The sequence below is a fragment of the Topomyia yanbarensis genome, chromosome 3 (assembly GCF_030247195.1).
Source record: "Topomyia yanbarensis strain Yona2022 chromosome 3, ASM3024719v1, whole genome shotgun sequence".
In the NCBI taxonomy this organism is placed as follows: Eukaryota; Metazoa; Arthropoda; class Insecta; order Diptera; family Culicidae; genus Topomyia; species Topomyia yanbarensis.
Genome location: NC_080672.1, coordinates 319,184,569 through 319,200,742, shown reverse-complemented (window position 1 = coordinate 319,200,742; position 16,174 = coordinate 319,184,569). Strand labels below are relative to the sequence as shown.

Here is a 16,174-nt window from a genome sequence, read left to right as displayed (position 1 = left end):
TCTTCAATGCTTTATCATGCTCAACACCCCACAGGGAAACGAAAAACTACCTAAAATTGAGTTCCTTTGACTCAATCTCGTGGTATCGTGGGGGAACTTAAAATTAGGTAAACCGTGTTGAAGGTAGTTTCCATTTAACCGAAGACTCCATATCAAGAAGACTGATATCTCTTTCCTTCCCCCATACAAACGAGAAGCGACGGAGGTTACAGCGCCTCTATTGGAAGAAGGGAGGAAGCTTTATGTAAAAATGTATATGTGTGTGTGCATCACTATGGAAAGTACCACCTTTACCCGCAAGTGGCGTTGCTGTTACTGTCTCCGGATTCTGGACAGAGTTGCCAGTCTTCTTGATATGGAGTCTTCGATTTAACCAAGGCAAAAATTACAACTCATTGATAGGTTTTTTATACTCAAATTTAAGTTGAATTTACTTAATTTTGAGTTCACCCCAAACAACTCAAAAGTACCTTCCTCCACGGAAGACCTCGACTGAGTCGAATCTCTCTTTTTGTTTTTGACAACACTAATAAGTGCGAAAGCGACGCACAACTCAAAAGTAAGTTAAAAGAACTTATTCTGCAGGTTGTTTTATTTAAGCGTGCATAATTTTGGGTCAACAATATGCTTTAACTTTTCAGAGAGGAGAGAGAGAAAGAAGGAGGTTTCTTCTGCAAAGTTGTAGAACATGCCTTTTTTAGCAATTCTTCGAACATGTCCATTAGATCGGCAAATTTTTTGCACTGTTTTCGGAACACTGCTAAATCAACTTAGAAGTTTCCATGGGGAAATATATGGAAAATCGGAAACAAAATATCACAATTCAGTAAAAACTCCCACAGTTACTCTGCATACCTCAAAACTTCCGGTATTGTAGCTTTTTTAAAAGCCAACAACTTAGTTGAAAGTTGCATAATGATTGGAGGTTACCGAAACTTTTTTTTAACTTCGTAGAACAAAAGAAATTTTGAAAATGTCCTATTCTAAGCATGTGCGAGGCAGAGAGGCAGCATGCAACATTACATTAGAATATCTTTTTACCACAAAGTAGGATCAATTTGGAGATAAGATAAATAAATATAAACAAGATGATATTAGCATACTCTGCAGAGTTTATTGTTTCCATTGTCAATATTTCATATGTTTTTGCATACAAACTTAAATATTTTTGTGAGTAAACCAGAAGCATCCGAACAAGTTTGTAGTATGTAGAATGGAGTTTCTGGGGCCAATTACCATTCGATTGAATGGTGTTCTGAAAAAATTCTAATGTCCTTGTTCAGGTTCTCTCTATTTAAAATTTAGTGATAGTGACCACTATGCAGCGAAATGTGTAATTTTCTAACCGAAAGACGGCTCATATTATGTACTACAATACTTCCAACTATATTCAGTTAAATCCAACGAACCCAAAATTCGTGGGAATCGAGTACTGATTCACCACAATGCGCTTTTAGGTTAGGGACCATCCATAAATGACGTAGCATTATATGGGGGAGGGGGAAGTTTTGTATTTTGTGATGATGTGTGACAAGAGGGGGGTAGGGGAACTTGTCATGCTATGTAGCTTTTTTAAAGGGGAATAACTATCATCGTTTTTATTTATTTTTTAAATTTTGCGGGGACAAGGGAAGTAGAGTTACCGTCAAGCTACGTAATTACCAGGGGGTATTTAGAAGTTTGTGACGAAATGCTACGATGGGGGAGGGGGGTGTAAAAAATCGCTCAAGAATGCTGCGTCATTTATGGATGGTCCCTTAATAACTGCTCCCAACAAAGCTGGATTGATTTGTCTTCGACAAAGTTGTAGGCAATAAAATTATCATTATTTTTCTCACGTGCATAGTTAATCTGATGTATGCAGTACTACCTAGCGGCGAAAGCGCGAGCTAGTGAAAATCTCATGCAAATTTTAAGCGCGTTGGTCTGGTAGTTAAATTTTGTCCGATTTGGTTGAAATTTTGAGCAGACATTCCTGGTGGGAATAGGAATCGAATTAGGGATGGGAAGATCGAGTTCTCAAGTATCTGTTTTGTTCCTGGACAGTCTAGTGATCGCTCTACTCCGTTCACTCTACTCCTTCAGTAGCATTCCCCAGCCCCAAAGCTCTGTACTTGGTTATTTTTCTGTCTCCTATCTAGGCGTAATTCAGTAGCGATTGCGCTCATCCGTCAACTTAACGTTCTGACGTATGGCAGAAAGCGGTTGCCTGTATCGATCAACTTCTTGTTGCATTCGCACGAAAACTGAGAACGGTTCAGCTACTCCACCGATAAATCTGATCTCTTTGGAATGACGTGTTTGACATTTTTATCTCTACGAAAACGTTTCACGTTTTGACGGGTGGTTCGATATAGCATTGCTGCCTGAACTGCATTCTTCTCGTATTTCGCTTGACAATAGCTTGCTACTACTACAACTACAACAGCTTGTACACTTACGGGAATATGTTCGGTAGGCGGAACATGGCAGGTGATAGGCCTAATCACAATAACAGTTTTTCTTTATGTAAGCCGATTTGCGCTTGTGATAGTTACAGATAGCCTGCCGAAGAAGGTTCCCTTTCGGTATAAGTTTCCAAGGGCTAAAACAAAATTGTTTTTGTTTTGTGCACGGACATCGCTGCCGACATGGAGTTGGCTTGGTTGTGCAAGGAGCGCGTGTTGGACGAGGTGTACATTTTGGACAGGGGGCGCATGTGGGACAGGTGGCGCAGGTTGGACAGGGTGCAGATGTTGTACTCGTTGTTGTTGGTGCTGTTGTAGTAGTTGGTACAATAGTTGTAGTTTTTGGAGTACTGGGCGTTGATTTAGTGGTGCATGTTGCGGTTGTTGTTGTTTCGACAGTAGAAGAAGTTGTTGTATCAACAGTAGTAGTTGTTATTTCGGTAGTAGTTGTTGTTATTTCAGGAGTACTACTAATTGTTGTTTTAGGAGTGGTGGTTGTAGTTGTTGTTTCGGTTGTGCTAGTTGTCGTTGGTATTACAGTAGATGTTGTAGTAGTAGTTGTTTCAACAGTAGTGGTTGTTGGTAATTGTGTAGTAGTCGTTGTTTGCAGAGCAGTACTTGTTGTTTCTGTCGTTGTGGTCGTTGGTTTAACTGTAGAGATTGTTGTTTCAGGAGTGGTGGTTGTAGTAGTTGTCGTTGGTACAGCAGTAGATGTTGTTGTAGCAGAAGTAGTAGTTGTTCTTTTAGCAGTCGCAGTAGTTACTTTCACTGTAGTGGTGGTTGTAGCCGGCATATTTGTAGTCGTTCTTTTTGGGGTAGTAGTCGTACTTATTTCAGTAGAAGTAGTTGTTAAAGGTGTAGTTACAATTCGGCATAATCGACAAGGCGTTGTGGTTTTGCATACATGACAGCACGTTGTTTTTCGGCATGGAGTTGGAAAACCTTTGAAGCAGCACGATGGTTGCAATCTTATTGATTTTTTACAACAGCTCCGTGGAATGCACTTTCCTTGGTATTTAACGTATCCCGGACGACAAACGCAGGATAATTCAAATATATCCCGGTAGAACCGCATTGAACAGTCATTATCACAAGTTTTCTCACAAGATGGTATCTTTGACACGAGAATTTCATTATCACCACACTTTCCTAAAGCAAAATGTTTATTACTCGTAAGAAAAAAAAATGCTACTGAATATACACTTACGGGTATGAATCGGCACAGCATGGAAGCAAATTAACACCAGAGATAACAAGGCGCAGTTTTTTAATACCATACTTGAAGACTTACTTTGAACTAAACACGCAGCATAATATGGACGTATTTTTTATATTATTTCAAGTGCACCCCAAAAATGTGCATCACGCTATCATAGCAGGACGAAAATTTGCTTCCTCAAAAGTAACACGCGCAATAGAGCTCGTTCAGTTATATTGCGACGTCATCTATACTGTATTTGGACGCGATTCGAATTTGTTTGCTAATCCTCGAGCAACGAAAATGTGACGTGACCTATAGTGCATTAGCACCATCGCTATCAAACAAATAAGCAGTCACATTGAGTCATGGGTTAAGTGAATGAAACACGATTTTTTGCTTGAAGTACACAAACGCATCTTTTGCTACGTACTCATTTGACTGACACATTGTTGCATTTCATAAGGATTTCAACTTCAAAAATATAAGTTCATTCAGAGTGCATATTCATTAATACATTAATCGCTATGTATGTTTCTGTCACAGAAAAAAGAACTATTAAAATATAATTGGGCGCGATTTGCTGTACCCTTGATTTTGTTAGCCAATTGAACTCAAGAAAATTCTATTCACAAACGTTATTGAAAGGTCTCTATTTACTACAGTTTGTGATAAAAATCGAAATCGAAATAACAAATTACGAGACACAGTGCAAGGAATTTTAGTCAACTCGCCTGAAAATGCATCTAATGAATTATATACGTAGTTGTACAAGTACTTCAACTTATTGCTCAGCAGCACACTCGAAGCTTTGTAGCGCACTAACCGCTCCAGATCCGTGTGAATCCCTTTCTAAGCACCCGGAAGTCACGGCTCTCCAAACCGAAAAGTGTGTGAACGTTGTACACTCTGAGCACTATCGCGACAATCACATTTCTACAGTACATTTTCCAATTGGTCGTACAGCCACGATCAGATAAATCAGTTTGGAATTATTTTGTTAAACTAGTGAATGATGACTTTTGAATTATGTATGAGGGTTGAGAATTGACTATTCGCAAGAAGAGTTCAAAACCAGTTACCAATTTTCAGCAGTCATATCAGCATGAAGAACAAATGATTTATTGTCATATTCATTGATTTACTTTTAATCCATTAAGGTTCAACTGAGAAAGCTTGGAAAAGCGGCCATCTTGGCAACGAAAAAAGCCGTTTTTTCTCACATCGTTGCAAAAATGTTCATGACCATCAATCAATAGTACTCTACCAATGCCCCGAATACATTGATTTATTTTCATTAAGATTTTTGCAACGGAATGAGAAAAAACTGCTTATTTCGTTTTCAAAGATGGCCGCTGTTTGAGGTATTCTCAGTTGAACCTTAAATCATCAATAAATTATATTCATTGTTCTTATTGTATTAAGTACTTGCATATGCTTTGGAGTAGTATAATCATATTTCTTCATGAGTATAAAAATATTGTAGCTTAATTATTGACGCGAAAGGTTGTTAGTTTATTTTCGTTTTTATTGTTCTCAATTTCGTACTAGTAATTAGCGCAAAAAACCGCGCACACGTCATCGCTTGTATATCCGACACACAAAGTTAGTCGTTTCAAGTATTTCGGTAGGATTTATTTTATATCGTTTAAGGTTTAAGGTTTAAGGTTTAAGGTAATTGAGCACTTTTTTTGGGAATAAATTGTAAAGCATCTACTCAATGAATTCAGAAACTTTTTTTTAATTTTGTAGATATATGTTTTGACGTTTTAATTTTACTTTTGAAGACGAAAGGAAAAATTTCTCGCGACCTAGAAACTTTATTGATGACATTGATGTTGAAACTGCATGGGTCCCGATTAAGTAAAGTTGTGGCAAATTGGGTAATCTGTAATCAGGAAACTCACATTTTTTATAATCATAGTCACGTTGGCTATGTTTGGACGAGAGGGATTTCTTTTATTTTATAATTTGTAAAAGTTATGTAATGATTTGTGAAAATTTACAATATTTACTTTAATTTTTTGCCTATTGGGGGCCATAAAAATGGAACAAATTGACATTTTGCACATCCCTCTCGAGAAAACATAGCGCTATGTTTTCTGAACAATTGGACCAACTTTGTGTTCAGAACGAGTTATACGTTCACTGTCGAGTAGCACATCTCTCAGCTTCAGTCCCCAAGGTAATTCCCATCACCTCCATACCTTGTAAGATCGATTAAAATCCTTGGTTGAAGATACTGACTGCCACATAAGTTACAGCATTGACCACCTGCCTGCCAGAATTTGTTCATGTGTTTTGGCGCTAAGGAACAGATTCCACCGTTCAGAGACTCATTGATGTTTTGGGTGTGAGCTCCTAAGCATCTTTCTAACAAATCATTAGATGATAGACTTTCGTAGATCCTGACATGTTCGAAAGTTTCTAAAGTTCCTTTTACTTCAGCCTCACGCCACTTGCCCCAACCGTCCTCGCCGGGTGAACACTTTGAGTGTTGGGGATTTTCGTTCGATGACAAGCAGTGTTCGAGGGCAGCCCAGATTGCATTTCGCATATGTTCCACATAATTTGAGTTTCTCCGAATCGCCAGCCCATAAAATTTTGTTAGCTGGCCGATTGATTTGTCCGTCAACTTTCTTTTTCCTTTCCCACCGATACCTTTGTTTTCCTTCTTTAGTTTTCGTAATCTCGTTCCCAAACTCTTCTCAACATGTCTGGCGCATTCTTTCTTAAGTACGAAATCTCGTCCTAAAAAAACAAGAAACCATTCATAGACGCTCGCATATACATTATCCGTCAAGAATGGACCGGTGAATTCTTTAAATAATGATTTTTCCATAGACAAGCGTCATCGTGGTGCGCCCTGCTCAGTATCTCAGAAACAGAGATGGGTACCTGTCGGTTCCCAGAAACATGCCAAGGAATATAGCTTTTACCAAATCCTTTCTGTTGCGTATTCTCAGATACATATAGATTAAAATTAAATAAAGAAAAAAATCTATTTTTTTTGAAATCATGAGAGTAGAAGACCCCATTAAAATGTCCCTTAGATAGCATAACAACGCGAGTGAATAATTTTAACATAAGAATCAATCGTCCGCGGAGAAAGAAGCCAGTACATAATTGTCATTAATAATAATACCACAATTTAAATACGATATATAATGTGTGTATTACGAAACCTTTAATCACATAGATATATCGACAAATGTGTCGACACACTAAAAGTAATCGTTTTTCATTATGTTGCATTGTTTTTGAATACTGTTTTTCACCGAAACGAAAGAGCAAGGAATAATGAAATTAGACATAAGCAATATTCCCAACTGTTGGTTGTCCGGAGCTGAAGATTACAAACCGAGCAATTCAAAATTAATTCAATGAACGATAAATCTATCATCAATTCTTGGCAGCTGGTTGCCCAGAGCAATAAACACATGATAACACAACTGAGAGTTGCATAGATCGTATCACTCATCAAGGTGAATCCAGATTTGTGTAACTCTACCCCATCCCACAGTGGATCCACTCCATACAAATTCTGGACAAAACCTCAAAAGTAGTTTAAAATGACTGAAAATATCATCTAAGGGTAATTTTGGTGCGCTGAACTCGATTTTGATTAAATTAGGACGCTAAAACGAAAATTAGACAGTCTAGGGTGGTTCAAAAACTTCCTTTTTTAATTTCGCATGGGTGAATTTGATTAACTCTTCAAAAAATATATAAAAATAATAACTGTGTAAATGTAGAAACACGCGCCATAGTTGCAAGACGGATAAGGAACACTTATATTTGTATCAAGGAAATAGCCCCAAACCCTGAATTTACAGGCAGCGTTCAGAAAAAGAAAACCACTGGTGAATAATAATGCAAAACTTCATGAAATCAAAAAACACTCTGAATGAAAATAAGACTCTCTGAATGAAAATAAGACCGCATTAAAACACATAGTTATATTGATTTCATTGGTAGCATTTTAAATACTCATTATTTCTCAAATCAAAATACACCATTGAATTCGTAAGATGATTTTCTATTAGAAACGCCTAAATGTGTTGTTGAATTATCATTGTAGTACCTATTAAAGCGAGATGAATTAGAATGAACCAAAACTTTTTGTCACTCAAATTCTTGCAGATTTCCAAGACGGTTAAAAGCGGTTAAAAAAAAGTAGCCCTTATATTTTTGCACAGTTAAAAAAGTAGCCCTTATATTTTTCAATCGATTGCCTGAAAAATTTGGCGAAAACAGCTGTAGGTATGGTACATATTCAGGAAAAAATATAAAAGGTATGAAAATCTGTGCATCCTACTAACAACAACTCCTTCTTGTGGCAAACGTGGAGATGCAGGCGTATGCACGGTCTTCATAACAACGTTTGTTACACTATTATTCCTTCCCTTCCCCGATAACTGTTAGGACGTGGCCGGTGCCATTATTGGCATTTCAAATGAGGTTTTTGATTGATTAACACCGGTGTAGTGGAGTGCACTGAAACTGCACCGTTTTTGCACTTTCTAGCAGAAGTGCAGAAAACTAGGTATGTTCCATTGACACTTCTGCTAGAAAGTGCAAAACCAGTGCAATCCACTACACCGGTGTCAATCAATCGAAAATCCCAAAAGTATAGAACTCTCGAAACGTGCACATTGAGTTTGGATAGCTCCTTCCAGGCTCGATTCGTTGAATCTGCGCCATTTCGTTTGTTTTGGTCAATCATTGAGTGGCAGCTACGAATTGTACGGTCATCATGCTGATGATCATTCTAATTTGTTCTTTTGACATCTGTGTACAAATAAAACACTGCATGTTGAATAGATTTCTATTGACTATGTACCGGAAGGAAATTTTGTTACAAAACACGGAAAGCCATAAATTGAAAACTTATTTTGGTTTCAGTTCTTGGAGATGTTGAGGTTTTCAATTTGATCATAATGCAAAAGTTTTCTGTTTGATACCATAGGGCAAATTCTCCAATTACGATTTGGATTTTTTAACTATAAAAACGTCCAAAACCAAAACGACCAAATGTCTCATTTGAGATCTGATGTCAATGCAAAAAATTATTTTTTGAAAAACAAAAATTCTTGATATCTTGGTAGTGATAAATTAAAGTCTTACCAAATAAAATTTTCTAGAGGAAAAAAATCTTCCTTCGGATTTTGAACAATGAAGCCATTTTTCAACTTTTTCTAAAAAACTTCATCGCGGATTTTTAGGGACTCCAAACTTTGGGTAGTTTCCATTTTTATTCTGCTTCCAAAAAAATTTCTCACTTTGGTTTCGGGAAGGGCCCGGGCTCTATGGCTGACTATGCACATACTCTTGTGCTCTTCTCGGGCCGGCGTGAAGCTCAACCGGTCGTCGAATTTCACTCCCAATTGCTGCAGTGCACGCTTCGAAGCAATCACGAGATCTCTGACGTCGATCTACATCCGCTGAACTGCTTTGCAGTTGCTGATCAACAACACCGTCTTGCGGTGAACTATCTGCAGCATGACATCGTTTATCCAGTTTTCGAACACGTCGATTGTCTCCGTCACCGACACCTCCACTTCAAGTATCTCACCCATCATCATTAGTGACAAGTCGTCCACAAGCCCGCAATTTTCATTTTTCTGGGTAGCTTCAGTGTCGAGACGCACTCGTACATCCTGTTCCAAAGAGTTCGACCGCGAATGGAGCCCTGCGAAACACCCGCTTTGATTCGCATTGCCTTCTGCCCTTCGTTCGTCTCGTACAGCAGCACTCTGTTCTGGAAGTAGTTCTTCAGGATCTGGCATAGATAGTCGGGGATCCTCCATCTGTGCAGCGCTGCGACGATAGCATCCCAGCTGGTGCTGTTGAACGCATTCTTCACGTCTTCCTTCTTGACTGCAACCCAATGTCGATCTTCTCTTAGCTTCTGGTTAGATGCCTTCTCAGCACGCTCAAGTGCTATCGGAATTGCCTCCACTGTCGACACTCCTTTACGGAATATGGACTGCATTTTGAACAGCCCGCGCTCAGCCTCCGTGTATTTCGTCGGCCTGTTGAGGATGATTCTTTCCAAGAGTTTTCCAAGAGTATCCAGCAGACATATAGGCCCTTATGAGCCGTATCGTCCCTTTGTTTCTCAGGTTTTGGCAGCAACACCAGCCTTTCACATTTCGGGTAAATTGTCTTTGTCTAAACACTTATTCCATCCGGACCGGGGGCTTTCTTTAATTTATGTCGCATCGACACTTCTACGAGCCGATCGTCCGTGTTAGCTCTTTATTCTTAGCCGTACGGTGTCGGCGGTCAGGTAGTTGGATCGTACTTTAGGAAGAGACCCTGAACGTTTTCGCCATCGCACCTACTTCTCGGCACAGCTGCTTGTGCAAACTGACTTGCTAAGCTTGATCTCCCGTTTTAAAGCGGTCCTAGCTTCCCGAAATGCCACTTTGCGCTCCTCTCTGTGTGGCTTCGATCTATTCTCTGAGCCTACCTTCTGGGTCTGAAACAAGCAGCACGTAGCGTACTGAGCGTCTCGTTGCACCAGTAAGTTGGACGCCGTCTATTACTTGACTTCAGTTTCTACGACATTGCACTATGGTGTAATGTTCTACAATTTTATAAATTATTCAAATCGAAGCAACTTTTCTAAAGAAATGGCTGTCTCTAATGTTTCATGTGTTATGATTTTTGCAATATTTAAGGTAGGGTAGCTCTTGAAAAATTGGTTCTAGAGGTTTTTAGAACTTTTGTAAATACACATTTTTGCCGAAGCAATGAAGTTACTATCTCTTTTATTTGCATAGTTTCAGGCGATTTTCAAAAAATGGTTTTTTTCAAAGCTACATATCTTCCAACATTGCAAATGAATTTTTATTCTTTTAGTTTCATTTGAAAGATCGGAGTTTTTCTAGTTTTTAGTGGAAAAAAAACTGCGAGAGCGTTAATTCTGTTAAAAAAATAATAAATTTTTAAAAAAAATTGTGTATTTTTCAACAAAAATCATAACTTTTCAAATATACGAAATAATAACTTTGTAACTTCAGCAAAAATATGCGCCATACAAAGTTCTAAAAGTGCTACAAACAAAGTATTTACGATAAATCAATGTATGAAATGGTCGGTGTTAAGTCAGACCGGACTAAATCGCAAAACATCAAAAAATGAGACAATAATAGCACTGGATAAAGAATATCGTCAGCTACATTCGACTTTTGACAGATTTTAAATACGTAACAATAAACAAGAATTATGGCAAAAACTAATTTCCAATCATAATGTAAAGGATGCTACGATTCAAACTTTAAACTCGTTTTTCTCGAAATCAATATTTTGTCGCTTAGTCCGGTCTGACTTAACACCGACCAAATGACAAATGAAAAATAGTGGTTTTTGTTGAAAAATAAACCGTTTTTAAATTTTTTTTACAGGAATAACGCTCCCGCAATTTTTTCACTAAAAACTAGAAAAGTTCCGATCTTTCAAATGAAACTAGAAGATTAAAAATTCATTTGCAATGTTGAAAGATATGTAGCTTTGACAAAAACCTTTTTAGTTTTAAAAATCGCCTGTAACTATGCAAATAAAAGAGATAGAAACTTCATTTTTTGGTAAAATGGGCATTTACAAAAAAAACCTAAAAACCTCAAGAACAAAGTATTTCCGAGAAATTAACACATAAAAAGATATTAATAGAAAACCAATTTTTCAAGAGCTACCCTACCTTAAATATTGCAAAAATCATAACACATGAAACCATAGAGACAGCCATATAGTTTCTATAGAAAAGTTGCTTCGATTTGATTAATTCATAACTTTGTAGAACATTATGTAGCTGAATTATACATATCTAAAAAGTTGATACTTTGAATACCCTAACCTCAAGCACCACCCTAATTCAACTAATATAAAAAAAATCGGCATGAAAGTTCTAAGAAAGTTTGCCGAAGATACTATATATCGAAAACCAACGGCTTGGGCGCAAACAATTTTGTCTTCCTAAGTACAGCTTTGGGACCATAGTGCATTGTGGCGTCATGAGCTGTCACAATTCTTCTTGTTAGATCAGATGCATAAACGTTTTTGGTCCCGCTGTCCGGCCGAACTGCCTCAACGAAGACGTCTTTGTTGAAGGCTTTCGTCTTGTACTTTGGCCCGCCAGTCACCCTTCTCCGCGCTGCAGAACATGCTAACAGAACCATCATTGCACAATAGTACTCTAACCTCGCTAGAGCTTCTAACAGGATGCACCCTCTTGTGTTGGTTACTTTACTGCCCCATTCCACAGCCCAGGCAAGTCGCCACCAATGACTACCGGCTATCAGCCGCTCAACTGCTCGGTTAACTATTCCAGGATTTGGCTGAACGGCTCCACTGTCCACCTTGGAGGTGCGTAACATCTGCAACATTTCGTCCATATAGTTCCCGGCATTCCTTTTGCTTACCGTCTTTCGCTCAATCCATTACGCTATATAAATGCTCTACGTACTTGAGCCATATAGCCTCAGACTCCAGACATTACTCAGGGGTATGGTAGTTTTTCCCCTGACAGAGATATAACTATAGCATAGTGCAGCGGTTCTCAACCTTTTTCGTACCACGGACACATTAGAAATCACCCTGGGTTGCTGTGGACCCGCACGGATAAACATCGGTTTTGTATGCTATCAATATGTTATTTTCAGATTGTTTGGAAACAAGACTTGAAATTTTAATATGCACTCGGAAAATATATTTTTCTTATCGAACCCCCAGCAACGACTTCACGGCCCCCTAGTGATCCGCGGACCCCAGGTTAAGAATTACTGGCACAGTGCATTGGCTTGCGATGCTGAGCCAAGTTCCGATTTCACTGGTTCTCATCAGCCTAATCAGAACTTCTTCTCTTGCGGAACATCACGCTTGATTAGGTGTTTACTCAGGGACACAAATAGTGGGTCCGTTTTTGGAGCTAGCGTCAGTCCGGTGCTAACTTAGTTCTAAGTTAATATTGAATGCTGATTAGATGAGGTCGCAAAGGAAATTCCATAACTAATTCGAAATTATATAATACAGGATTCCCTTTTATGTGGATTATTTGACAAAAATACTTGGGGATGATCCATAAATGACGTAGCATTTTTTGAGTGATTTGTAACACGCCCCTCCCCCATCGTAGCATTTCGTCACAAAATTCTATATACCCCCCTGATAATTACATAGCTTGACGGTATCCCTCACCCACCTCGTTGTCCCGGTAAAAAATTTAAAAAAAATCAAAAACGATATTAGTTAGATGAAACGGGTAAGATTGTCGTGACATCAGGGCAACCCCTATTCCCCTTTAAAAAAGCTACGTAGCATGACATGACCCCCTACCCCCCCCCCCCCCCCCCCCTATCGTCACACATAATCACAAAATACAAAACTCCCCCCTCCCCCATATAATGCTACGTCATTTATGGATGGTCCCTTGCGGTTTCTAAAAAGAACTGATCGCAACGATGCAAGATAGCTGTGTCAATTTCAAGTTGAATTTTCGGTTATAAAATTATTTGGGTTATTAAATGACAACATAATTGTTGGCGACAGATGCTGATCATGTTTAAAAGCGACTTTGTTAATTGTTTCGATAATTTTGTTAGAGGGAATAAACTCATTGCACAGTTTGAAGTTGTTTCGGTGATCAAAAATACCCCGGTATGGTAGATGTTTTTGCATTATTACAGAGCTAACCAAGCAATTCCAATAAGTGGTAAGATTCTCCATTCATTACTACATCATAACTATTGTTTCCTGAAACTGAAGATGATACCTAAATACCTGAATATTTATATAATGAATATATGAACACGTGCTATCTACCTATGGCGCCAATACCATTTCGACACGACAAACTCCGGAACTTAGAAATGTGACTTCCTGATGTCCGAAATGCCGGTAAAACACGGAAGTACATTGATTAGAAACTGTTACAGTAAATTTTCTCGGCAAATGTGCTGGAGTGAACTTTTAACAACCTGATAAAAAAATGAAAAGAAAACGTACATGTCGAACGCGTAAACATCGCCCTCGAACATCGAACCTTGGCATAAATTCGTTAAAAAGAAACCATTGCCGATCATTTCTAAACGAATGTTGCAGAATGGTGGTGTCTAGCAATAACATATTGGTGATGGCGTTCTTGTCCACGTACGTGCCCGGCGTTTTTATGGTCGGTCCACCCATCATAGTTCCATGTGGTGAGTTTTTTTATGGGTACTATGGAAATATGCAAAAAATATTACTAACACTAAACCTACTTTCGAAGGACAATGCCCACCGAACGAACTGCTCCGACAGAGTCCACCCTCGTGCGAACCAACCTGCTATGAAGATTGCCATCACGTCCCCAGTTTGTTTCCGCTGATGCACAAACCCTCGTGTGTCTGCAAACCTGGATACGTCCGTAACCGTGGTGTGTGTATTCCTAGAGAACAGTGCTTTGAGGGTACGGTTGTCAGGCGGGGTCTTGAGGAGTCTAACGAAAGTGAGTTTTGTTTTTTGTTGTCTGATATCTACGAATTTTGGAATATGTATTTTTTTCATTAGGATACTGTCACGCCAGTGAAGACTTGTTACGTAGTCCACCATGTTGCGAACCAACGTGCTTTGATGATTGTAGCAACAAAATCTGTCCGCTGGTTTTCATCGATAAACCAACATGCGTCTGCAAAACCGGCTTGGTGCGTCACAACGGAATGTGCATAAGCCCACGCAAATGTCCGATTGCGCAACTAGGACCTCTTCCCGAACAGTCGTATATCAGTCCCGATAATTCTCCTTTTGACAACTCTCCATCTAGTCAATCGTATGATACTAATGTAATAAACAAAGATCCGAATGACTTTAGTGCGGGAAACAACGATCCCTCCATCGAAGGCAGCTCAAACGTGGGATTCAAAGATCCCCCAACGGCCTGCGAGCATTGCTTAGTGTGCAGTCACGCAACGGCACGTCCAAATACATTCCGAAATAATCCGGCTTCCAGTGCAAATTCGCAACCAGCGCAGGCGCCGGTCAGTAGACCTATATCTCCACCGCGTCCACAGCCACCACCACCAACTGCTCCACCGCAAACCGCCTTCGGCCCGTGCCGTAAAGGGTGTCTACCTCCACCACCGGTTGCAAAGCCCCACCCATGCGGTGCTTGCAACAAAAACAAATATTAAGATAAACTGATCAGCCCCACGTAGTATAAATAATTTATTAAATTGTTCTTTCAATATGTTAAAAATAAAATGTTGTTGACGCTAGGTTTCTAAAAACAATCTGTTGTTTATCGATACCAATATTTATGAATGTTATAAATAAAGACTGTATTCGAAAAAACCGATTTAATCCACCTAACAGTGAGATGAGACATTTTTACGCATATCACTGTTCGATCGTTCATTAGATTGCAGACCTCTGCGAAGCAGATACCCAACTACAGGGGGGATGAACACAGCTTCGAGTCCTGCTCAAACCTCAAACATAATAAATGATAGAAAATCAGTAAACCAAATAAAATTAAAAAATAATAACGCATAAAAATAAAAAAAAGTTATCAAGTTTATAAAATGAGTAAAATGATTAATATAAATCGAAATAAAAAAAGATTGAAAGAATGTTATAAAATTAATAGAATAAAATTTGTTTCAAACTAACAAATGGGTTGAAATAAATAAAAGGAATGACTGAGCAGAATTAATAAAATGAACAAACTAAATGAAATGAAAGAATTGTATAAAATGAATAGCATAAAAATATATGAAACGAATAAAATGAATAAAATAAGCAAATAAAATAAAGAAAACAAAATAAATATAATGAAACGAATAAAATAATTATAGGAATAAAATTAACAAAATCAATAAATTGAAAAGATTGGAATAAAAGAAACAAAATAAATTTAATTATTAAAAAAATATACAGGATCAAATAAGTTATAAAAAATATAAAATAAACAAAATTGGGTTAAATTAATTATTTGGATGAAATGAATAAATTAAATTAATAAAGCACGTGAACTAAAAAAATAAGGAAAATGGATGATATGAACAAAATGCACGAAATGAATAAACTGATCAAAATGAATCAAAAAATTGAAACGAATAAATAGATAAAATGAAATCAAACGAACAAAGCTTAAGTAGACTACCCGTAGCTACACTTCGCGATTGACCGAATGTGTGAATCCACTGGGTTCCTGCTCCCATGTCGTATGAGGTGACCTGAAACAGGAGTCCCCAAGTCAAGGTGTTTCTCCGTACTGAGAACTGAATGGCTGACAGGACTAAAATATGCTAGTCGCGCACTGAGTGTCGTGGGCGTCCTTACCGTTTTAAGCGAATCTCTGACACAGTGAACGTTTCTTTCTTCGCAAATCGTGGGATTCAAATGGTGGTTATGTTCCTAATACCCATTTCGGGGTTTGCTATAGGCGATTATAAGCCAACGTTCTTCTGTGTTGGAAAGCTGCTTAACCCCGTCTTCGTAGCTTTCAACAAAAATGGCATTACAATTCTACGTGAAATGCCTCATGCAT

General features: G+C 38.4%; 1 protein-coding gene across 1 annotated transcript; it reads right to left on the bottom strand.

Moving 5' to 3' along the window:
- Positions 1 to 2,584: 2,584 nt before the first annotated feature.
- LOC131688070 (salivary glue protein Sgs-3-like) lies at positions 2,585 to 3,240 on the bottom strand. Its single transcript, XM_058972223.1, has 2 exons — positions 2,869 to 3,240; positions 2,585 to 2,797 (listed from the first exon to the last, which is right to left on the bottom strand). Exons 1-2 carry the CDS (start codon positions 3,238 to 3,240, stop codon positions 2,585 to 2,587), a joined length of 585 nt encoding a protein of 194 aa, XP_058828206.1.
- Positions 3,241 to 16,174: the final 12,934 nt, after the last annotated feature.